This window comes from Podarcis filfolensis (genome assembly GCF_964270895.1).
Source record: "Podarcis filfolensis genome assembly, chromosome: 6".
Classification (NCBI taxonomy): domain Eukaryota; kingdom Metazoa; phylum Chordata; class Lepidosauria; order Squamata; family Lacertidae; genus Podarcis; species Podarcis filfolensis.
In genome coordinates this window covers 28877872-28903869 of record NC_139609.1, presented here as the reverse complement: position 1 = coordinate 28903869, position 25998 = coordinate 28877872, and the positions used below count along the sequence as shown (strand labels likewise).

At 39.9% G+C, this 25998-nt stretch overlaps 1 protein-coding gene across 3 annotated transcripts; it reads left to right on the top strand.

The window, feature by feature from the left end:
- Window positions 1–1229: 1229 nt before the first annotated feature.
- LRRC8B (leucine rich repeat containing 8 VRAC subunit B) lies at window positions 1230–25243 on the top strand. 3 transcript variants are annotated; one of them, XM_083620633.1, is made up of 7 exons: window positions 1230–1579; window positions 11778–11824; window positions 16177–16279; window positions 17566–19725; window positions 20818–22207; window positions 22897–23035; window positions 23133–25243. In XM_083620633.1, the coding sequence occupies exons 4-5, from the start codon at window positions 17590–17592 to the stop codon at window positions 21088–21090; spliced, it is 2409 nt and encodes an 802-aa protein (XP_083476759.1). In that variant the 5' UTR covers window positions 1230–1579; window positions 11778–11824; window positions 16177–16279; window positions 17566–17589; the 3' UTR covers window positions 21091–22207; window positions 22897–23035; window positions 23133–25243. The 3 variants fall into 3 exon arrangements, with proteins under 3 accessions (XP_083476759.1, XP_083476760.1, XP_083476758.1); XM_083620634.1 differs by adding an exon at window positions 13170–13267 and having other exon boundaries at window positions 22897–25243; XM_083620632.1 differs by having other exon boundaries at window positions 22897–25243.
- Window positions 25244–25998: the final 755 nt, after the last annotated feature.

The window sequence follows — 25998 nt, the reverse complement described above, 5'->3', positions numbered from 1 at the left end:
CTCTTGCAGTGGGAGAAACAGGAACTGGAGGCAGAAGAAAGCATTCTGCTGGGTCAGCCGCAGAAATGGGAGCTTAGCCACCCTCTCCCAACTGACTCGTCTTTCCATTTTTGAACTTAAGAGTAAAGCAGAAAGATCAGTATTGGAGCAGGCAGGCAGTCCTTCCATTGGGCTTTGGTCCAAATTATTTAGGGCTTTAATTGTTAAAAGCAACACTTTTAGGTTCAGTCTGGAAATGCACTGGCGACCAGTGACAGTGGTGTTTATGTGATCTGACCTCCTGGCAGCCACCATTCCAGCAGAGTTTACAGCACCTCCATCTTACCTGGATTTAATATCAGTTTGTTTGCCCACGGGACATGGGTGGCACTGTGGGTTAAACCACAGAGCCTAGGACTTGCCGATCAGAAGGTCGGCGGGTCGAATCCCCTCAACGGGGTGAGCTCCCGTTGCTTGGTCCCTGCTCCTGCCAACCTAGCAGTTCGAAAGCACGTCAAAGTGCAAGTAGATAAATAGGTACCGCTCCGGCGGGAAGGTAAACGGCGTTTCCGTGCGCTGCTCTGGTTCGCCAGAAGTGGCTTAGTCATGCTGGCCACATGTCCTGGAAGCTGTACGCAGACTCCCTCGGCCAATAAAGCGAGATGAGCACCGCAACCCCAGAGCCACGACTGGACCTAATGTTCAGGGGTCCCTTTACCTTTACCTTGTTTGCCCACATCCATCCTAAAAACTGCTATTAAGTGCCACTATCTAAAGCCTCCCTTCCTTGGGATTTTTAGATGGAAGAGACGCTGCAGCCCAAACATCCCATGTGTTTCAGGCACGTGTTAAAAAGCACGGCACCCCATGCGGTTTCTGAGCTACTTTTATGGCAAATCGGCGCAAACAGCACTGCCGACAACGGCTGCCATACTTTCCCGGACGTTTATCCCATTTCCCACCCAGGTTATAACCCCCCCCCCCACACACACACACCCCGCGCGCGTCCGGGAAATTCCTGGCGCGTGGCAACCCCGGCGCGGGGTGCTCTGAGGCGCATCTCCCACATGCGCGCACGTCTCCCTGAGGGGAGAACGAGGCGGGCCGAACAGCGTCTCTCGTGCGCGATGACGGCTCGAGGGCTCCTTTTGTCTCAGCCCCCCGCCCCCGCCGCGAGCCGCCACCTCCCATTGTTCCACACCCCCACCCTCGCCTCCTCCTTCTCCCCCTCCCTCCATCTCCATCTCCCTCTCTTCCCCCCTCCCCTTCTGCGCTGCCCTCCTCGCGCAGCAGTCAGCGGTTCCGCCAGCCGCGCCGCCATTGGCGGACGCTCCCCGTGACGCGACAAAAGAGCGGGGGGCGGAGCCTCGAGCCGGAGAAGCGCCGGTTGAAGCCGGTGCGCGAGCCGCCTCGCTCTCTCCTCCTCGCTTTAAAAAACACCGACCTCTTCTTTCTCTTCCCTCCCCGAGGAGCTGCTTTCTCTTTCTTCGGAGGTGCTGTGGAGGAAGAAGAGAAGGAGCAGGGGGACGACGACGACCGGGCGCCCAGCCTGGCTGGTTGGCGGAGGAGGAGCAGGAGGCGGCGGCGAGGCGAGCTTCAGGTGAGTGAGGCTGAGAGGGCGCGAGAGAGAACCTGTCAAAGCTTACCTGACCGGGCGGGAGGGGGGGGGAGCGGTGTCTGGCAGTTGGAACCTGCGGCGGTTGGAACCGGCGACGGGCAGTTGGGACCTACGTTCCCCTCAGGTGGGACGTTGGCGGAGGGCGCCCCTCACCTTCTCCGTCCACGTCCTGAGGGGCTCGAGGATTTGGTAGGCTGTTTACTCCAGCTCAGGTGATCGGTTTATTCCCTTTCTGTCCCCGCCCCCCCCACCCCATCTTCTCTAAGCTGTTGCTCACTGGAAACTCGGAGGAAACGAGTGCCTCTGGGCATGTGCTGAGCCACGGGGGCCAACTTGAATAAAATACTGGGGTGGGAGGGAGAACAGCTAAGCCCCTCCCCGCATAATCGATCACATGGCGTGGTGCACACATTTGAATGGGAATTCCCCTTTTAAAAATGCCCCCCCAATAGCTGTCAACTTTTCCCTTTTCTTGCGAGGAATCCTATTCGGAATAAGGGAATTTCCCTTAAAAAAAGGAAAACATTGACAGTTATGCCCCCCCCTCAAATATATATATATAAATTGGGGGGGGGGGAGCAAAGGGACGCTTAAGAGTTTGCTCCTACCTGCTGAGCAGCTGTCCTTCACCGTCACAGGGGAGAGGGTGGCTTGGTTAGTTGGTTGCAACCGAGGCCCACCAAGTCTTGTGATAAAGACTGAAACACTTACTGAAAAGTTAAACTTTTTTTTAAAAAAATGTGTGGGGTATTGGTTTGTATTGTTCTTGTTTTAATACAATAACAATGGGCCGCTTCCAACAAAACACTAAAATACAATAACCTATTAAACATTAAAAGCTTCCCTAAACAGGGCTGCCTTTAGAAGCCTTATAAAAGTTTGGTAGTTATTTTTCTCTTTGACATTTGGTGGGAGGGCGTTCCACAGGGCGGGCGCCACTACCGAGAAGGCCCTCTGCCTGGTTCCCTGTAACTTGGCTTCTCGCAGCGAGGGAACCACCACAAGGCCCTTGGCGCTGGACCTCAGTGTCCGGGCAGAAAGATGGGGGTGGAGACGCTCCTTCAGGTATACTGGACCGAGGCCGTTTAGGGCTTTAAAGGTCAGCACCAGCACTTTGAATTGTGCTCGGAAATGTACTGGGAGCCAGTGTAGGTGTTTCAAGACCGATGTTATATGGTCTCGGCGGCCCCTCCCAATCACCAGTCTAGCTGCCGCATTCTGGATTAGTTGTAGTTTCTGGGTCACCTTTAAAGGTAGCCCCACATAGAGCGCATTACAGTAGTCCAAGCGAGAGATAACCAGAGCATGCACCACTCTGGCGAGACAGTCTGCGGGCAGGTATTTTGTGTGTTTTTATCCTATATTTTTACGCTGTGAGCTGTCCTGAGATCTTCAGAAGAAGGGCGGTATACAGGTTTAATAAATAAAATAAATAACGGTGGGAGGTTTTATTGGGGCTGATTTATAAAAGTGCATCTGAGATTTCATTTCACATTATATATATAGTATGTGGAAGCTTAGGCGAGTTTGTTAGTGTTTAAGGTGCCACAAACACTTTGTTGTTCCAGCTTCGCTGCTTAAGTGGCCACAAACACTTTCCACTTGCTGGAGCCATAAGGAGGGATTTCTAGGAGAAAAGGGTTGATGTGTATCTGCTATCTTTATAGGCATGAGGCTGGTGGTCTTACGGTAAAGACAGACGTGTGGGAAGTGTGGTTTTCTGTGCCTGAAAACAAATACCTTTGAACATAGGAAAATGTGTGTTGAAACCACTTACACAACACTTTAGAATGTCTTCACTTTTACAGATCAAGCTCTATTGCCCATTGTGGCAAACTTTTTCTTTAAGCACTGTGCACTGGCATATTTGAAATGGGCTTATAACAAATAGTAGTTGTCTGGTGCATGCAGTGTCTTTTGTTTTGTTGCTATGTGATTTGTGCTCTTACTGTATTGTGATGGCCATTGGCTATAAACAATAAAATTTATTGAATTGAGTTAAAATAGTAGTTCATCTTATACTTTACCAGCTAGTTTACTGTGACCCAGCCAGGACTTTGCAATCTCCAGTGAAGTTCTTTTCAAGAAATAGTCTCTGTTGCTCTTGGGACATTAGGTTTGGTTACCTGTATGGGTTGATGGTCAAAGGCGTCATTAAGCTGCTTTTCCTCTACAATCTTTGAACTTTCCTGGAGTTAGTTGGAAAGAGAGTTTACCATGTGTTCCCTGCTTTTAAAATATGCCTTTAGGCGGTATCTGTGACTTGGTGTTTAATAGCTGAACACGTGTGCCTATACATAACTGGCTCTTGAAATCTTCGGGTTGGAGCAGGCCAATTGGTGGTGTTCTCAGACACTGCTTCTCAGTGGGCACAGTATGGGCACTGGCATGTCCTGCACCACACTATCTGGTTTCAAGGTATTAAGCAACACTTATGCTTCCTGCTATGTTGGAAGTGTCAGGAACAGAAAATACAGACAAGAGTTAGTTGCTGTCTCTCCAAGTAGAAGGCATGCCAGCCAGGTTATTTAAACATTATTTTCAAAAGTTGAAATGTAATCCCAGAAGGAAACCTTTTTGTAAATTCTGAATCTAACATTTGGGTACAGTTTAGGACTCACAAAATGAAATTTCACTTAAGTTATGTATTTGTATCCAGTGACACCATAATCTTTGATTACTTGTTTTTCTGTCATGAATCCAGATTGCCTGTGAATAAAACTGCTAAATGAGGCACCCATGAACTGCAAAGGAATCTGAATCCAGGGCCAAAACTAAGTTTGGTGACCGGATATTCAAAATGAACTGACCCTTGATTTAATGTGTAGAATAAAATGTCTCTTGTTAGCTAGTGAGGCTGATAGAGCTGGGCAGCTAGGGCTTTCTTCCAAAGAAGCATGTTTAAAATGTTCTTTATCCTGCCTTTCCATAAAATGTGCTCAAGCATCTTACAATTGAAACATCTTAACCAATCACACTAATGTATTTCAAATCAACAAAACAAAAAAGAACCAGTAGCAGTAACAAAACAATTGTGTTATCAAGTAACAACAGTTCAGGAAAATAAAAGTATTTTACTGAAGATAATTAATGTCTCTCTACTTTCAGATCACTGAGTTGATGATAGTAGATGAAAGATTGCTTGAGCCCTTGTATTCCCAGCCCTGGCCCTTATTATGAAATATCATAATATGCTTCTCAGTTGTAGAATAAAACATTATTGTGTGCTTCTAATTTTTTTGGTGTGAAATAGATCCCAAATTGTTTCCAAACCAAACAAACATATTTGAGTTGTAAAATTCACAAGTCAGTTAGCTGCTTGCTTACAAAGAACGCTGTTTTAAAAGGCTAGCCTGTAACTTGAGATAATGTGGCATTAATTGCTAATTTGGAAAGATCTTTTCTCAAAGTGAACAGGGGTTATTAGAGTGCAATTGCTATGCTGTTTCACTAAACCATGCTAAAAACACTTGTGCCATCTCAGTGTCTTTCCTATCTGACACAGTTGCAGGGTAATGTATCTGCTTTCCGAAAAGCTGGATTCTTCTGCATTTTATCATGCTTGATATGCATCTACAAAGCAAAACACAGCTGTTACAACTAATCATAGAGCTCACTAGTCAAGTCAAAAGTGTCTATTTAAATCTGTCAGAAGATAAAAAGGAGGAAACTGACCATCTCATCCAATAATTGAGTAGAAGTCTCTGGGCATGTTATATAATATGAGGATATGCATATCATATATGTATTAAGAAGGAATTAATGTATATAAAAGCTAAATTGCTGAGTTGGTTAAACATGAATCCTCCCTTTTCATTACCTGTATCAAAAAACTTCTAAATGTCTGCCACAGGTAGAGAGTTGCTTCTACTGTTAAGGTTGCAAATATATAACATGAAAGAATCACATCATCATCATCACCATCATCTCGCTCTTCTACTAAATGCATCCAGAGCAACATGCAACACAACCATAAATCATACAGTATAAATATACAAATACATCTAACACTAAAAAATAATAGTAAGCATCACTGAACTTAGTATGACTTATGAGTAAATATGTACAGCATTGTGCTGCACTACGTTTCAGTGACAAATCTGTTGATCTTATTTCCTTCTAACCTATCATAGTAAAACATTAAAAAACCCAGCATGTTAATACTCAAGTTTCAAGAGTGACTATTTTTCTTATAAGTCACTGGGCTACTTAATTGAAACTGAGCCTCTGGTCATATTAAAACATGGTTGTGATGTAACATTTTTAAGACCATATTTATTTTAATGTTGATTAGCATTCTAAAACGTGTAATGCTTTAAGGGTAGAACATAGGCCCTCTGAACTGCCTTCTCAGTGTTTTCCTGTTTTCAGGGCTTTACTTTTGCAAAGTAAGGCTTGTGTGTTGTATGTTGATGACATACCTCCTATTATGTCAGTGTAGTATCTCAAGTCTGCAAAATACATTCTTGTGACATTATGCCAACCCAATTATTGTCAAAGCACTTATTTTGTTGGTGTAGCAAGTCCTAGATTGACACTTTTGTCTTGTGTAGACAAAAATAAATAATCTCTGGAATATGTATTTCATAATTTATATCTGAACTGAAACTTACTAGGGAGGGCTGTGCAAAGTTTAAATTAAGCTGACATATTTGGGGATCTTTGTCCAGTGGTCATACTGATGGAAAAAGTGACAGTTAAGTGGCAGGGAGAAACTGATCTTTAAGATTCCGAGTAAACATTAAACATCTTTAAATATTACTTACTGTGACCTTAACTCGAGTTGAGCAAAACTCTTAAGATTGTGCCTGTTCTGTGCCTGCAAGCTCAGAACAATAACTTTATTGGGCTGTTAATGTTATCTGTCTTACAAAAGATAGAATCTTGTATGGGGGAAGAGTTAACACTGCAGACTGATGAAATAGTATGGAATTTTTTCTTTAGCAATAACTCATTGCTGCACCAGTCTTATGTATAAGCACTTCTGTAAATTGTTTTATGGAAGTTTTAATATAGAGTAAACTATAACTTGAAGGAATACTCATGAAAATGTGTACTTGCTCCTTTTATGCAACTGTCCTTTAATAAGATAGCATGTAAATCAGTGTTCTGCAAATGTTGGCTTGGCTTACTAGTCAGCCTCTTCGTGTCCTTGCTACCAACTTCTTCCCTGTCCCAAAGTCCTCTGACATATGGAGACGGGGCAGTGAGTGTTTACACTCATTTGTGCTGTGGTATGGAAATATTAATAACTAGCTCAAGAATGTTTACTTCCTGGGTATGTCTGTGTTAACAAGATTTCCCCAGGCACGTGCTGAGCTGAAATTTATTTTAACTAGCAGCCAATAATTATGAACAAATTTGGTAACTGTTAATTTAGACTAGTCTCACCATTCAGTGGAAGATGTGTCATTAGTATTGATGTAGAAGGAATTTTAGCAAGTGTATTAAATAATTCCCCCTCTATGTATTTATTAAAGGATGGGAGCTCAATCAACTAATGCATCTCGTTGCCCTTCTTATAATAATGTTGGAGGTTGTATTTGCACAGTTGTTTCCAGCAATCCCACAGAGTGGGATTTCATTACCTTGGATAGCTCCTTGCCTCTTGTCTTGACTAGCAGAGGTAGAATAAATTGTGTGGAATAAGCAAGCACATGCATATCTGCTTCATTTGCCCAATGTATAATTTCATGATAACATTTTGGCCCAAGTTTTGATGTTTCATGGCATACTATCCAGATTTCTAAAAATAAAAGTTGCAAAGAGTAAACTCGCTGCTTTTCTCTCTAAAAATATTCCTTGGCTAAAAGTTTGAAGAAGAGGTACAGAGACACGGCAAGTCCAGAAAGCACAGAAACAATTTAGATGTGGACCAAGTTGGAGTGGGTTGGTATATAAGATTGTTTTCAGAAAACTACTTAGAACATGAGTTCAGGGTGCTTCATAAACTCTTATACCAGTACCGAAAAGACTGGAGGTGTAGAAACAATAGAAATTTTGGCTTTAAAGCTGGACTGCCAGTGGTGAGAAATAGTGTTCATAGTGTGCAACAGTTCAACAAAAACATTTAGTTTTCAAATATTATTTATAATTCAAATAATGTGCATTTCACTTTCTACTTGAACAATTTTCAGGAGTTTTGCAAAAGTATGCAACATGCTGATGTGAAAGCTGTTGAATAGCTTTCTAACAACTGAGCATAGACCTTGACTTATATTTCAGACTGCTGAAAACTTCTTAACAAAGACCATACATTTGTGTGTTTATAGTTACTGGTTTGATTTGGGTAGTGGATGAACTATGAGAAGACCTGTTAGTACTCTGGCTAAGCACCTGCTCTTTGAATTTGCCAAAAGAATTTGAACAATTGATCCTGTATGGATAAAGGAGATTATTCTTACTCATGGTTAGAACAGTATGAAAAAATCAGATTATCGTTGTGTTTTTAATGGTTCTTGCAATAAGGATTAGAAGTGGTGCTGCGTGCTTCTGACACAATCTGTACGTACATATCCGGAACATGGCTGTGAATGTATGTTAAGTAAACAATTAGGTTTCTGATTTGTAGCTTGAATTGCAGTATATTCAGTTCAATAGTAAAGCATGTGCTTTATATGACTGAGGCTTTTCAGTAGAACCCAGGTTTCCAAAACTGAGCGCCACCTGCTCTAAGCTCCACTTTAAAAATAAGAGTAAGCACTGGTACTAGTTTCAGAACAAGGTTAAGAGGTTCTGTTCAGCCCTGGAAACCTAGGTTCAATACTCACCACCAGTTAGTGGCCACTCTGGTTGTTGATATTATTTGATAGAAAGCTGCTTTCTGCATTCATCTCTCTGTGGAGTTGAGCTGTATGCTGCTTTGGGTATTTGTATAGAAAAGCAGTTTGATGGAATTCAAACAGGTGAAGGAAATTACAAGGATTGTAAGTAACTTGCTTTTCTTCCTATTAAGATGGGTAAAGATTAATGCCAGAAGAATGAACATATAGATAACAGTGTATTTATAAAAGTGAAGGAATTCCAGCTTATTCTCCATTGCTGAATACTTGTCCATATAACAATATATATTCTATATCTGAAATAAATCTTCTACCTACATCCCAACATAATTTGTATCCCGAGCACAGGGCCAATTAAAGGGCTATTTGGAGTAGTTCAGCTTCATTGAACCTGTTAAATTTGTCTTGAAGGGAAATTGCAGCCTTCAGTATCAGTTCTGAATGTAGTAATTTTATGTTGGAACAGTATTTGCTACACCATATTGAAACAGCTTTACTTTGTGATGTGTATTAGGGCTAGACTGAACCTTGTTGCGTGGACTACTGTTCTGATGAAAATCCCAATGGACTACTGATGTGTATTTAACTGTACAAATCTGATCAGTTGATTGGGGCCTTCAACCCCACCCCTTCAGCCCAGCATTCTCTTTACCTTTACAGCAGGTGTGGGTGGTTTGGCCAAAATGACCTTGCAGGCCAAATGGGCACCAGGGGTTCCCCACCACCCTCTTACAGCATTACTAATTTATCTTAAGTAATTAATGAGAAAGAATCCAGTGGTCTGTTGAAATCTATTTTTACTTATATATTCAGATCCAAATCTTTATTGATTGCTAAATTCTGTTGTTGAAAGGCTCTGTTGTGTCAGGGTTTCTTTTTCTTCTGGTTATATCTTGTTGCAACATTCAGATTATTTATAAGTATTATGGACGCCGTTGCTCTTGCTTTTCTTGTTCTGTTTGTAGAATACAAATTTCAGGTAGGAGAAAAAATGTTCTTAGGCGAGCAGTTTGTTTTATCCATTAAGCTGATTCTGGAAGACTCATTTTCTGCATAAAGATTCATTGCTAATACGGTGGATAAGCAGCTCCTAGAATAAGTATCTTTAAAATATAGGAGATGTAGAAGGTATCTAATTTTAATTAAGTTAGTCATTCCCACCAAAACTCTTCCACAATGTTTGCCTCAAAGTTGGAAAATCCAATCAAATACAAATGCATTCAGTAACATACTAAAAACAATGTGCTTCTAATAATGGAGGTGTTCTTATGTCTGTTACAGGAATTGGGCAATATAAGTCCTAGCACACATTCAGATTCCAGGACTTACTGTTTGTTGTTGTAATCTGATGCTATAAAATCCAGGTGTCATCAAGTTCTTACCTTTTGTAACTGACCTGGTATTTCAAGTTTCATACTGGATCAGTTAATTCAGCTTGAATTGAGGTCCAAGTGAAATGTTTTTAGTATTTGTCACAACTGATCACCAATTTTTATCTGATGGGTATAGTAAGCAAGCTCTATTGTACATGGAATTTGCTAGGTCAGGCACTTTCCAATTATTATTCCTTATCCTCCTAATACCACTACTACAATTTTTCTGTGGCAAGATAACAAACAGTGTGAAAGATGGGCTGTCTGAAGCGAATATAAAACTGTGATCTTAAGTTTATTTGTGTGTGAGTATGCTGGTTAAACAATGAAGCTTCTGCATACAGAACCCTTCCGGCTCTTACAGCATTGGTAGATTATAGCCTTTGGATAGATGTGCATGACTTGTCTAGCACCTGTAATGATTTAGGGAGGAAGACAACTGTAATCTCCAACCATGTTGAAATTTTGCATTGGTGTTCCTCTGCAGTCACCTAGAAATATAGAAAATCAAAAGTCTAGGAAAGCTTGCTCAATCACAGAATTATGACCACTGCACAATAATATCAGCTGAGAGCAGAAGGTAGATTGGAGTCACTGATAGATGTCTAAGTCACTCACTATTTTGTTTTATATGCCTGCTGAACACTTTTTTTATTTCAGCAAGCCTACTAAGACCTATATTTTAGTTATCTATATTTGTTTTAAAGTGTTTTACTGTCTTTTTCTGCTTTTTGATAAGTATTTTTTATATAGCCTTTAACAGCTTTGCTGATTTTACCCATGTTTTATGGATAATTTTATTAGGTACACTACTTAGACAAGCATCTGTTGAATCAGTCTATACATTTTTCTAAATAAAAATAAAATACATAAGCTAGTGTAAAGATATTTAAAATGGCAAATGTAAAAATATTGTTTTGTGGCCGTCCTCATCTCTGAACCTTCATGCTAATTGATGGTTAAACATTTGTGTATATATTGGTTGCCTTTGGTCAGATCCTTGTGTGGATCATTAGGCAAGTTTTGTGTTGGAATCTCTGATTTGTGACAACACAGATATATATATCTGTACTTATATAAGTTAGTTATCTTGGTGTTTAGTTTATGGAATTCAATAAATAATTGGCTGTACCCTCTAACTCACCACATGACATCTGGCCTCCTTGGGCCACTACTTTGCACCTAAATTTAGTGAACCTGAGTTTAGTGAATCCTCAGGGTTCAAATGAATGTCAACACTCAAATGAAAAGAAAGGAAGTAGATTCTGCAAGTCTTAAATTTTCCCGGCCCTGGTCTGTCTGAATCCATCCATAGTGATAGCAATTTCATCTTAGAGTATTATTTCTCATAGAATATCTGCTAATAGCAAGAGGCTTAACATTCTTCCAGTTCCCATAATCATTCTGGTGTCACTTCCCCCCTTTTTAGTCACTGCACTGTGTGTTTTGTAACTCTGTTGCGTAGCCATTATCTTAGAGCTTGAGGAAGACCTCAACGAATATCTAATCCAACCCCTGCAGTTAGTGTACTGATGTTTTCGGATGGGCCAAGATTTGTCCAGAAAGTCACCATGAACTTATTTCTGTACATAGTGATTTACCTATATCTTGGATACAGGGTTGTTGTATTTTGTTAAGTATAGATATGAAACAAATGTATATGGTTTTTAGATGTACAGTATCATGAAATCTCACCAATAGAAAACAACCCTCTATATTTCCAGTATTTACAAGGTTAACTTTATTAGAATTACATTAGGTTTCAGTAAAAAAAACCTACTTGCTAGTGTTTTGTGCCTTATTCTGAAGCAGGACAATTTCTTCACTCCAGAAATGTATACATGTTATACATAAAGGATGCCACTAGGCGGTGCATTAGGTTTAATTATTTTTCAGCAAATGTAGGAACTGACACTTTAGATATATTATAATTAGGAGATTTGGGGTTATGTGCCTACTATTAGAATATGTTCTGTGACTCGGTATTGTTAATTTGCAGTAGCTAATTCAGCAATGTCTCTGCAGGAACTGTCAAGTTCTAGAAGAGATTACGACTGACTGGCCTTTAAAAGGTAAGAATATACCTGCTTTTAAAACTTCTGTTGTCTTAGCACAGTGGTTCTCAAAGGGTGTGACAGGCCACATTGGTGTGGCAGGAGAGGATGGCAACTGTGAACTGTGGCGGGAAGATTCAAGGACAATCAATTATTTCAGTATGGTAGCATCAAAATAATTATTTTTATTTGCAGAAAATGGATAGATGTCTTTTCAAAATGAGAGCAAGAACACCACAGGATACTGAAGACAATCCTAGTTGTGATCCAGAATCGTATTTAGAACAGAGTGCTGGAGAAAACTTGTTTATTATTATATTTTGGGAATGATTCATGTTCTTATATAGCTGCATTGTTTTACACTTTCTGGATGTCCCATGATCATATTATAAAGTAGTTGTGTTCTGTGTTATAAATCAAGCACTGCCAGGAGTTGTTTAGTTTTGTTTTCCAATGTATTTCTTATCAGTAAAAAATTGATGTGGTGCAAACAAATTTGTATTTTGAAAGTGTGGCCCAGAGAAAAAACTTGAGAACCACGGCTTTAGCAAAATCTAAAGCTTATTTCTCTCTGCTGGTTTTTTAAGACTAACTTAAAAATGGGACTGGAATATATATTCAGAAATAAAACTAACAGTTCTAGCATTAGGATGAAAACTAAAATCATTATACAATGAATGAAGATTCTCTAATATGGCAAATGGTAAATATTACTCTGATTAACTGGTTGTCTAATTGAAAAATGCAAATTAGGCATCAGAATTAATATGTAAATAATGAAGATAATAAACCCTTTAAAACACAATTTGTTATAAAGTTTGCTGCAAGCAACCTTATGGCAAATTTCCTAAAGATGGTAAGCAAACTGTTAGACTGAAAATTCTGTACTGTGTGGCAGAAACAATTATCCATGTTATTTTTGATTTGATCTTCCTAGAACAGAAAGCCACATGTCAGTAGCTGTTCACTGTATTCATGCTATCAAAACCAGATGTACTTGCGCAACACTACTGATTTCTGTAATGGGTATAAAAATATGGCCAAGATGTTCTGGCCTTGTGAAATGTGTTATTGATGGAGATCCAGCCATAGATCAGCTAATGGTTGGCAAAGCATTTTAAATAAGGCTGGGTGAGATGTTGGCTGCTTTCTAAAAAAAAGTGAAGCTGTTGAATACTCGAGAGTGAGCATCATATCTCAACTGCAGAGTTGCAAATTTAGAGAGCTTAGAAAGTAAGATCTTAATTACACTATTTAGGAAAACAAATATTCCCAGAAGTATTAATTGCTCCTTTTAGTTGCCTTAAGGATTTCAAGAGATTGAAATATATAATTGCACCTTTTATGGTTATTTCATTAACAGAATGTAGTTTCATGCTCTGATGCCCTCAAGCCAGGGCTTAAGGAAGGATGAATAGGAAGGTGCGTCCTTACTTTACACTGTCAGGAAATGGTTTGATGGTAAGAACCATGGTTGTAAAGCTGCTGATGTAAATAGACTAGAGAAAATGTTTGAAGAGAATTCTAATCAGGGGTTGGCAACCTAAGGCCCATGGGCCACAAGCAGCCCACAGGGGTCGTTTAACTGGCCCACGAGCCGCCCCCGAACTTAGCCACCCGCTCGGCGAGTCCCCATGTGCTGCACTAAACTGGCTCTGGAAATTGCGTCTGCGCAGATGCAGACACTGGAAATCACGGGTATGGGCGCAATCCAGCCCACGGAGGGATCTCCACTGGAGTGAAGCGGCCCAGGCGAGGTAAACCTTGCGGACCTCTGCTCTAATTTTGTATTAATTGGAAGCAATTCTAAGCACAATGAGGGTCCCCAAAACACAAATCAACCACTAACAAATCCCAGTTCCATATAAGAGTGAATATAAATTCTCATTTAAACAAAGTACCCTTACATGTGTAAGTTATGGTTACCCTATTGTATGTATCAACACCCTGATAATGGAGGACTGGTTAAAATCCATTTAAACAGATTGGACAGTTGAGCTGAAAGGTGACTCCCCATTTACAAGGGGGTTTAATTCCGAATCCCCACGTGAGTTGGTGAAATCACGTAAAATGGGTAGTTGCCTTTCAGCTGTATATTGTAATTTGAACTTTCTTTGGGCATGCTTGTAATGTATTTGCAAACACCACTGTCTATGGTGCTTCTGGAAATTTGGACTTGCAGCATAACCTTATTTTGGATGTGATTGAACTGTGGTCACTGATTATCTATTCAGCTCTGTTTTTTGTCGTCATCCAGTCATGTTGCTTAGCACCTCTCCCTCTCACAAAACAATAAGGTAAAGGTAAAGATACCCCTGCCCGTTCGGGCCAGTCTTGCCAGACTCTAGGGTTGTGCGCTCATCTCACTCTATAGGCCGGGAGCCAGCGCTGTCCGCAGACACTTCCGGGTCACGTGGCCAGTGTGACAAGCTGCATCTGGCGAGCCAGCGCAGCACACGGAACGCCGTTTACCTTCCCGCTGCTAAGCGGTCCCTATTTATCTACTTGCACCCGGAGGTGCTTTCGAACTGCTAGGTTGGCAGGCGCTGGGACCGAACGACGGGAGCGCACCCCGCCGTGGGGATTCGAACCGCCGACCATGCAATCGGCAAGTCCTAGGGGCTGAGGTTTTACCCACAGCACCACCCGCGTCCCACAATAGGCTAATGATAATCCAAGGCTTCTGGTCACAAAATGCATATGCCTCTTTCGAGAGACAGGATGAGGCAGCTGAGAGATTAAGAAGTTTCTGCTTTATTTAACTGCCTAGGAGCTGTTCAAAGTGGCGGGGGGGCGGGGAGATACCTACCTTGAACAGAAGTTTATACAGAGAGCTCAATTTACTTGAATTCCAAGTGTTCATAGAAGAAAAAAACATAAGCTTGAACTTAACTAGATTCTTATTGATGTTTCCATGAATCCAATTACATTTACTTATGAAATTTCTACGCTGCATTTCCTTGTTAGCATCCAACGTGGCTTACAGCAATATAAAATGCACAATGCAGTAAGAATAGTAAAATAAAAATAACAAAAGAGCACATTTTATTCACTTGCTTAAAAAGCATTTATACCCTGCTCTTCAGCTGAAAAAGGTGCCGGAGCTACTTGCAATGACCAGAAATGCTGCAGTCCTTGCCTCAGGCTAACAATATATGAGACGGAGCACAAAAGGAAAAGGGATTGGTAGGCACTAGTTCTTAATTAATAACTTCAATGGGTAGTAATTCAGTGGTCTTAGAGGCTAACAGTACAATCCTATACATGTCTCTACTCAGAAGTTTGTTCCATTGAGTTCAGCGGAGCATACTACTAGACAAGGGGGTGTAGATTTGAAGCCTAAGGATTCCATAAAAAAACCTCAGTATAACTAAGCTGGGATCATCTTGGTTACTGTAAAGCCTAATTTTAGCACATGTTGAAAATTGAGTTAGACTACTTTGAAAAGCTTTTATGGCTTTCATGAGCTAAAACCTATTTGGAGGATCTGAGCAACGTAATACATTAAATTTGATTATTCAGTGTGTTAAGATAAAACTCTGGAGCTGAACAAAACCAGAAGGTTGACGTTTTTTGGACCAAAATCTTCAAGAAGACATTATTTTATAAGCTAAGTTTTATCTTGAAGCAAAGATGTTTCTCTAGGAAAAGTAAAGGTACATGGAGATTGACTGGAGATGTAGGCTTTTCGCCAACAATAGCTCCATGACTGTTTCTGGGCTATAATACAACAGTATGGATGTTGTTGAATAATACTAATTTCTCTCCAGCTTCTCCCTTGATTCATTCCAGCACAAGGGGAGGACTTACAGCCTCAGGAAGCATTCAGGAAACTAGCAGTAGTATGGAAAAGTGAGACTACTAGTAATCCTAAGAATAAATACATTTTGATCCACGGCCTCCTAACTAAAATCTGTCAGAATTTATGTATGTTTTGGAATATCTTTGTTTATTTGAAGACAAGGGGGGAAGTCCCAGCCGCTCCACAAGTCAAAATTTATTTTTTTTGTTTGCAACGGAGACTGGCATCTAAGCAAGGAGTAAACAAGAAATTGTGGTATTTCAAAGTCATTTAATATAGCACAATTGACAATACAGGTCAGTTTGGAAACCTGGAAGATGAGTATGATTGTTAAGCTAATACTATGCTTCCTAAGGGTAGTTGCTTGTAACTGCCCAATTTGAATGGTACTGCATTTATTCATTGTGCTACTAAAGAATTTCATGAAAACATGCATTTTTAGAAATGGATGGCTTACTAAGAAACTCTTTGCCTAATATTATTGAAATTGAAATTCTAATAGATGATATTACTTAGCCACTTTGTGTAATATATGCAGCCTCAATTTGAATCTTTGTTTTTGTCCTAGGATGAAGACGATTGTGAAGATGGCTTGCCTAAGGAATTTTAAAAGGTGCAGACCACCTGATTGAAGATGGTGGTTCTGTGTCTTATCCCATTTGATAAGTAAAGTAAGTGGAATGATTATATCCAGTATTTAAGTTGCATGATTACAGCAGAGATTTTCTAATAAAGCCAGAATTTAAGGGATTCAGAAATAATTGTAAGCACATTTACTTAGCAAAGATGAATGTTTATGCTATCTATAACGGATGATCAGCAAACAAAAACAATAGCAGTTCTTCAGAACTCCAACACCAGAAGTTTCAACAAGGAAGTGGATGGTGGCAATAATTTGAATGCTCTTCTATGCTGAAATATAGGCTTATGTTGCATGGCATCTCACTTCCCTTTGGGGGTAGCTGCTTCATTTCTGCAGTGGAGATGTTTGGAAGGACCATCTAAGTGGAAAGTGTGGTGTTGTCAAGAAGCATATGTGTGCTATTCAAATTGGGGTCTTGGAAGTTCCCTTTCAATGCAGTTTAGAGTAAATAGCACAATAGGTGTGGGTGGAATTTGCATATTTGCTTTTCTATTACTTACATTTTTGTTATATCTGTATAATTATATATTTTTAAAATCAAAATGGTTTATGCACTAAACACATGCACTAAAAACCATGTAAAAATTTAAAATCTGAGATCATCCACCAAACTGTTACAGAATGAAGCTTTCTTGATGTCCTGCATAAGCTTGGTGGTATACAAAAGTGTTCAGATGCAATTTAAAGTAAAAGGTGTGTGCTGAATCCCTATTGGTACAATATTTGACAGCATTGGGCTAAAGGCTTGGGGGTTTTTTTGTGTTGCTGTTGCTGTCAGATGAGCCTTACTAACTCAGGATGACCAACGATGCTTCTGCAGATGATCTCAGTGACAGAGCTGAGATTCAGGCAGTCGCTAAGGTAACCCGGACCTAAATTTTTCAGGGCTTTGTAAATGTACACAAGGACCTTAATAGTAGATGGGCAACCATTGCAAATACATTAGCAATAGTGTCATATGTTAGCCATGTGCTCCCATCAGCAGTATGGTGGGCACTTTCTGCACCAGCTGCAGCTTCTAGACCAGGCCCAAGGGAAGCCCCACATAGAGCAAATTGCAGTAATCCAGGTTACCAATGCACGGACTACATGTGTTCAGCTTAACTTGGATCAAAATCTTTAGTGTCTGCTGAATGCTATTGTTGGTTTGTTGTGCAATGTACACACTGCATGACTAGAAGAATAGCAACTGTAAGAACAATATTTGTTAGGTTTGAAGTCTTAACAAATGTTTTGATATTTTCATTAGTTACCGTAAATAAAATTGTATCTGTATTCTCAGCTAAGAATTTATCACTTGTTTTTCATTTCCAGTTGCCACTGTTCCATAAGCAAGTCATGATTACGTTAACTGAACTCAGATGTTTAGCAGATGCCCAATCATCGTACCACATCCTGAAACCATGGTGGGATGTCTTCTGCTATTACCTCACCATGATAATGCTGCTTGTTGCTGTCCTTGCTGGAGCTCTCCAACTCACTCAAACTAGATTGTTATGTTGTCTTCCTTGCAAGCTTGAGTTTGACAATCATTGTGCAGTGCCTTGGGATCTGGTGAAAAACAACCTTAATGTATCCTCCAGCTCTGCAGCGCCAATAGTGCTCCCTCTTAGAATCCAGAATTACCTTCATCGACAGCAGTATTCTTACATTGATGCTGTGTGTTACGAGAGAGAGCTTCACTGGTTTGCCAAATTTTTCCCATACTTAGTGCTTCTTCATACTTTCATTTTTGCTGCTTGCAGTAATTTTTGGCTTTACTATCCCAGCACAAGTTCAAGGTTGGAACACTTTGTAGCCATACTACACAAATGTTTTGATTCTCCCTGGACAACACGTGCCCTGTCGGAAACGGTTGCTGAACAGTCTGTGAGGCCTCAGCCATTCTCCAAATCTAAGACCTTTCTTTCCTCTCCAAGCAACATAGCAGAATTGGAGAACAAGCGACAGTCTGTCTCCTACTCGCAGACTGGGCTGGAAACAGCTGGAAGAGAGAGCTCTTCAAATGTTCTAGACAGAAAAGAAGGGGAGCAAGCAAAATCAATATTTGAAAAAGTCAAAAGATTCAGGCTGCATGTTGAACAGAAGGATATCATCTATCGTGTGTACCTAAAACAGATTGTGATCAAGGTCATTGTATTTATACTAATAATGATTTATGTTCCCTATTATTTAACCTTTATTACACTAGAAATTGACTGTGTGGCTGATATTCAAGTCTTTACTGGCTACAAGAGATACCAGTGTGTTTATTCACTAGCAGAAATTTTTAAAGTGCTAGCTTCGTTTTATGTTGTCGTAGTGATCTTGTATGGCCTGACGTGCACTTACAGCTTGTTATGGATGCTGAGAAGTTCACTCAAACAATATTCTTTTGAGAAGCTGAGGGAGCAAAGTAATTACAGTGATATTCCTGATGTAAAAAATGACTTTGCCTTCATTCTTCACCTAGCAGACCAGTATGATCCTCTGTATTCAAAACGGTTCTCAATATTCCTCTCTGAGGTGAGTGAAAACAAGCTGAAGCAGATCAGTCTAAATAACGAGTGGTCTTTAGAGAGATTGAAAAGCAAACTGGTACGAAATTCCCAGGATAAGATGGAACTTCACCTTTTTATGCTTAGTGGTCTTCCAGATGACATCTTTGAACTCACAGAGATAGAAGTTCTAACCCTAGAACTTATTCCTGAGGTTAAGCTTCCGGCATCTGTGAACCAGCTACCCAATCTCAAGGAACTGAACATTTATCATTCATCATTAACTGTGGAATTTCCAGCACTGCACTTCTTAGAAGAGAATTTAAAAATCCTGCGTCTAAAGTTGGCTGATATGGGAAAGATTCCACGCTGGATCTTCTATCTAAGTAACTTGCAGGAATTGTATTTGACTGGATGTTATATGCTAGAAAACCAGAATGGTCTCTACAATGAGGGCTTTCAGGATCTTGTGAATCTGAAAACAATTCACTTAAAGAATAGCCTTTCCCGCATACCTCAGGTGGTTACAGACCAGTTGCCTTCACTACAAAAATTATCTATTGACAATGAGGGGAAAAAACTTCTAGTGTTGACCAACTTGAAGAAATTGCTTAACCTGAGAACTTTGGAATTGATCAGCTGTGACTTGGAGCGCATTCCACATTCTATCTTTAGCCTGAACTATTTGCATGAAATAGACTTAAAAGACAATAATATACGAACAGTAGAAGAAATCATTAGTTTTCAACACCTTGAGAACCTTTCTTGCCTGAAATTGTGGCACAACACCATCTCCTACATCCCAGTGCAGATTGGAGCTTTAGCAAACCTGGAGCAGCTCTATTTAAATCATAACAACATAAAAAAAATCCCACCACAACTTTTTCTTTGCCTAAAGCTACATTATTTGGACCTCAGTTATAACAAGCTAACATCCATTCCGCATGAAATCCAGTATTTAACAAACCTGCAGTACCTTGCTGTGACAAAGAATCACGTAAGTAGAAGCAAACTATTGGCGGAATTCAGCATTGCACTCTTGCAATCATTCCGTTTGTGCAAGCAGTCCAGCTTGCCAGATGGAACAGTACCCCTTCTTGTCCCCCTACACTGTCCTGGGAATTCCCATTCCCCACCCCTGCTCCAAGCTGATCTTGGGAAGTGCATGGCTGGTAGGAGGAAGCCCCATTGCACAAGCAGAAGTCCTTGTGAAGGCTTCTGCTGCCAGGACTGGTTAGGTGAATCCCACCCTTTTGCTTTAAAGTGAATGTAAAATAAAAGCTAAGAAAAAGGTTAATCAAGACTGAAGGCATGGTAAAAGCCCAGTCCTGCAATATATTACAGCAGTGGTTGCCAACCTTTTTTTAATTCCATGGGCATATTTGCCAACCAGAAAACATGTGGGTACCACACACCTCAACCAGTTATATTCACTGCAATAAAATGCTTTCCAATGTAGTAGTAGTAGTCTTGCTGCAGGCAGTGAGCGGAAAACCTGTTCTCTGTTCTTGCTCTGGAAAGAAAATCCAATTTTCAGTACTTGAGTGGGGAAGTATTTTATCTTTATTATGAGTTCTTGTTGTATCTGTATCTGTAAAAACCATTTTCCTGACTTATTTCAGCTAGAACAGTAGCATACAGCATTCACAAAGCTAGCTTACTTCAATCTCTTCATACATCATTGGTTTCAAACTATTTGTCTCCTCCCCTGCCCCATTAGCCTGCTTCAAATGTAAGTGTTAAGGAGGGAGCTCAACATCTAACTTTTGATGTGCCGCCACGAAGGATTGTTTCACTGGGCTTATAGCAAGTTACTCAGATTATTAATTCTTTGCTTATCGTTCTTTTGTTTATTTGAAAATTAGGCATAAAACAGGTCATGTGAATCAGCCAGGGATTTCCACAATGTAATAGGCATTTTCTCAACCATATACAGAAGGATACAGAGAGATAGCCCTCACTGAATGCATGTATCCTAGGCTCTAGATCAGCATGATTTAGGAATACATACATTAACTGATTTTGTGTGTTTGTGTGTGTAAATTAATGACCTTACAATATTATGTATTTTTTTATTTTTTCTCTATAGATTGAGGCACTTCCAAATGAATTATTTCAGTGCAGAAAGCTACAGTATCTCCTACTGGGACATAACAGCCTGATGCATTTGTCCCCTAAAGTTGGGGAACTCTCCAACCTTGTTCAGCTAGAGCTTAAAGGAAACTACCTGGAGTTGCTGCCTGCCGAACTGGAGGAATGTAACTCTTTGAAACGGAGCTGCTTAATTGTAGAAGAACACTTGCTAAAAACTCTCCCCCTTAGGGTAACAGAGCATATGCAAATGTGCTTGGACAAAGTCTGAGCTTGAGATTCTCTGTGCAGAGCAACAAATTCCTCATGAGAGTTTTAAATAATAGCTCTAAAGGAAAGTATAGCTGGCAAGAAGGGAAATGCAAGGGTGTTGTTGATTTTCCTGCAGCTCTGTGCATTGACCCAAGTTTCTGCTGATAAAAAACCCCCACACACATTTAAGTCTTAAACAAACAAAAATAAATATTAGGCAAGTATATGCATACATATATACCATGAATAATTTGAAACTGGAATTAAAGAGTGAAAGTTAAGTGGATAGTGTAATCGTGGTTTTGAATGACTGGGAAAGGTGAATATATAGTTTGTCCGAGTCTAGTAAGGGTCGTTTCCCCATAACATTTTATTGTGTAGTTTTCAACAAATGACTGTAAAGACCAACAAACAAAGGGTGATATCCAATTGTTTTATCCTTCTTGCAAAGTGGACTTCTATATTTGCAAACAGGACGTACCATTTCTCCCACTCTGCAGCTCCCCATCACCCCTCATAATCTGCATTGGAGGGTTGGGGGATCCTCCACAGCAGATTGGATGTTGACTGCAGGAGGAGGGGAGGGAGAAGTGTAATCCAATGCAGCAGGAGACAACTCTGGATCTCACCCATAGCTTTTCACCATGATTGGGTGTTGGTGACAGTGGGAGGGTCATTGTGAAGACTATAGGATAGTTTTCACAAAGACCCTCCCTCTGTCACCACACCACTCATTTTATTATACTGGGGAAATGATTTCAAAGTTGTGTTTTGCAACAGGAGATGATACTTTTGTTTATAAGTAAGTAAGAAATTACTGCGTACACAAGTACAGTTTTCTAGTGCTTGTCTCTAATCCTGAGGCAGCAATAGAACCTTAATATATGATGTAGGAGGTCATTTTCAATATCTGGCTTTTTTTTTTTTGCTTTTTTTGCTTTTTGCTTTTTTCTTTTGTCTTTTGGTATTTTCTTGCATCTCCCCAATTGGAGTTCTGATGCACTACTGGGAGGAGATTTCAAATATGTATGTCAAGTTACAAGCAAATAAGGAGAACACCGCTGTTTTTAAGTATTAACAGATAGAGGTTTTTTTACAAAAAATAATAATCCAACTCTAACCTTAAAAATGTTTGGGCAACATCAATTTATCCCTTATTCATACACAAAGAACGGAATGTTACAGCAGTTTTCCAAAGCACAGGACTAATTTAAGTCTTACTGATTGTATAGTTGTACATCTTTCATCTTCTTTAGTGACTTATATAAAGAAAGGTATACCGTATTTTCGCTCTATAGGACGCACCTTTTCCCCTCCAAAAATGAAGGGGAAATGTGTGTGCATCCTATGGAGCAAATGCAGGCTTTCGCTGAAGCCTGGAGAGCAAGAGGAGTTGGTGCACACCAACCCCTCTCGCTCTCCAGGCTTCAGGAAGCTATCTGCAAGCCTTCGGAGCCCAGCGGGAGTTCCCGCCGGGCTCCCAAGGCTTGCGGATAGCAAGCAGCAGCCCGAATCCCGGGGAGCGCAGCGCTGCGCGCCCCGGGCTTTAGGCAGCTATCCACAAGCCTCCGGAGCCCGGTGGGAGTAAAAAAATAAAATTCTTTATTTCCCCCCCCAAAAAAAACTAGGTGCTCCCTATGGTCCAGTGCGCCCTATAGAGCAAAAATACGGTAATATGAACACTCCCAGACAATCTGAGAGTAAGATAATTCCTTATGTAAGTCACTAAAGAAGATGAAAGATGTACAACTATCGTAGGTTGGATTCAGCCTGTCATGGGCTTTGGAAAACTGCTGTAACGTACCATTCTTTGTGTATGAATAAGGGATAAATTAATCAGATTAATTGAAATCTCACTGATTTCAATATTCTAAGCATGACTGCAGTGGTGGAGCTTCCTGATATCATTCAACCTGATCTCCCAAAATCAGCATATGGAACGCTATGTTACGTGGCAGAATAAGGTAGGTACATTTTCTCTGAATGCATGCTAACAAGTTTACACCATAAACAGGGGAGGCAAAAAAATATGATGATGATGTCTCAGCAGCATTGAAGTAGATACCATACCCAAATGGTATGGTATGTTGTGTCCTTCTCAGCTGCCCTTCAGGTGGAAGAGTGCCTAAATGTGCCCTCCCAAAAAACTGACCCAGGGCAATGGCCCCCTCAGGCTACACCCCTGCATGACTGGCTCCAACTGCGTTTGGGTATGGCATCTACTTCCATATGCTGATTTCGTGAGATCAGGTTGAATGATATCAGAAAAGTGCTTTTGTAGCTATTTTATATTGACTATTTTTTTTTACTTTGCTCCTTTTTAAAAATAGCTTACTTTATCTTAATGCCACAAAACTAAGTTAATCTCTCCAGTAGTATCTTACCATGTTGACATCAGTCCATCACAATAATTACATTCCAAAGACCTTTTTAAATAGCTCTCAGGGAACAAAAAAAATAAGCTTTGTGTTTTTCATGGATCTGATACAGGTCCAATTCTCCCGCGTTTTTCCCCCCAAGGTGCGATTTATTAATAATTTGGGGTACTTTTCACATCTTCATGCGAAGAAACATGCTTCATGTTTGATTTCTATTATTCAGATTAAGTTTTGTTACATAACAGAACACAAATATGCTTAATGCTTAGGACTACATTGGGCAACGAAGTCTAGATGTTTCAGAATCTACCCAGGTGGGGCTCTTTCCTGTCATGTAAAAGATACAAACCTGGAACAACATGGCAATGAGAGAGTGGCTGCTGTTGAGGAATTTGTACTAGGAAAAGATTGTGGACATAATTAGCTTTTTGGCCTTCATGTTACCTCCTTCACCCATCTCAAAATCAGCTACAGTGTACTGATTTTTGCCTCAGTCATCTTTTACTTCTTTCCAGCTCTGTTCTGGTCCTACTCAGCTTCTGACTTGTGCTTGCCAACAGTCATCTCACAAATAGATGTCATTAATGTTGGTGTACGGTGGCACCGGAATGGTTTAAATCACTGTAGCCAGAACTCTGTTCTGAAACTTTTAAAGTCTTGACATTATTGTATATGTGTTGTGTATGTGTTATAACTGTGTTAAGAGTTATAAAACATTCACAAAAATATTAAAACTTTTAAAGTTTCAGAAATTGATGGACACCTTTGTTTATTTTTAAAAGGAAGTTGGTTGTTTCCACTTTAAAGACCTGTTTTTTGAACAACAACAAAAAATCAAACAAAAAACCAACTGGGCATTGCTGAGAACACACTTGTAGAGATTACTGGCACTCTTCATTTTAACTATATCATGTGTTGGTCCACCTTTTTAGTACTACATGGACTTAGGAATGGCCTTGATTTCTTGAACATTCCCTCCACTCGGATTATTTTATCATCCAACACAGGGGTAGCTGATGTAGTTCCCTCCAGCTGCTTGTGACTACCACTCCTATCATCACTGACAATTAAGCTGGCTGCGGCTAGAAGGTACCATGTTGGCACCCCTTTTTTGGGCATTTTGAAATGCGTAGTAGTAACATCAAAAAAAGACTTCTGTGCTATATTTCTAAAAAACCAGTGAGACCAGGAAAGGGCTATTAAAGAAAGCATGGATAACATTGACTCGGAAAGGTGAAGATCTCTTTAAAAGGCTATGGCCGTAACACACAGGTATGAGGGCATGATCATTTGCCTAAATACGGACTAACTCAGAATTAAATAACACGAGCATAAGAATTTAAAAAGTCTGTTTGATTAATGTCTTACTTTAATCTTTTTGCAAAGCATTTTTCACAAACAGCAAGAAATCTAAAGGCTGGTAATTCTGACCTTATTGCATGCCACAGTGTGCCTTTTGTTTCCTTTCTGTATTCTTACCTCACACTTCAGATGGCAGAGCTGAACTGTGAGTATTTTTGAAAACTGCTTTATTTCCCATCTTCATACTTAATATATTGCATTGAAGAGAATTTCAGCAAGCTAAATCACCTTCCTAATTATAGGACAAGCTATGTTAACCACAATCCATATTTGTATATAGCATTTATTTTATACACAATGGCTTTTCAGTTTGTTTCACTGTAATGCTGCTGGGGGGTAGAGAGGGAATGTTTAAATATGGTCTTGCATATACTGGCAATTTCTGTTGAAAAAAATATTTGAATAAAATTCTATTAAGTTGTCTACGCTCAATCCTGTATTTGTGTCTTCTTAATTTTTTCTTCATTAAAAATGGGTCAGGATTTAGTGACGCCTGGAAGGCTAGCATTAAAAACTGAGCCCCACTTAACCCAAAGGTAGTCATTTTTCTTTTGTTCCTTTTAATTTAAATGGAAGGAAATTATGCATATGTATTAACTCACCTATAAGATGTAAGTGCTGACTTAGTAAGCTACTTATCTAGTATGAAGGAATTAAAATATTAGCAGCTTTTAATAGCTAAACACCAGTCTGATACAATTTAAAAATATATACTCACATTTTTAAAATATTAAATGTTTAGATTTTAATTTTTATTTACCTTCCCATGGGGAAAAAATCCAAACGTTCTATATAGCTACTGCCAACTGCTTTTATAGCTGCTGTCCAAAACATGGAAAAAATATTTGGTTACTTGGTATAGCAACTGTCCCCTCAGGCCTCGGGTTCTAATGACTTGGAAGGCTTGTCTTAATGCAGAATGTGGAAGTACACCAGTGCAATAGAAAACTACATTTAAAAAAATGAATTTTACCAGTTTTGTAGAAGCTTTTAAAAAGGCATGTATAAATAAATCCAGCTCTGTGCAAGGTCTTAAAATTTTCAGCATCAAAATGTAAGTAAGCAGTCTGGACCAACTTTATGTTAAGGTGAATTCTGCATGGTGGCTTTGACTACCATAAAGCATTCAACGATTGGGGCATAATAAGCTGTCTTCTGCCATATTATAATCTTCAGCAGCTACTGAG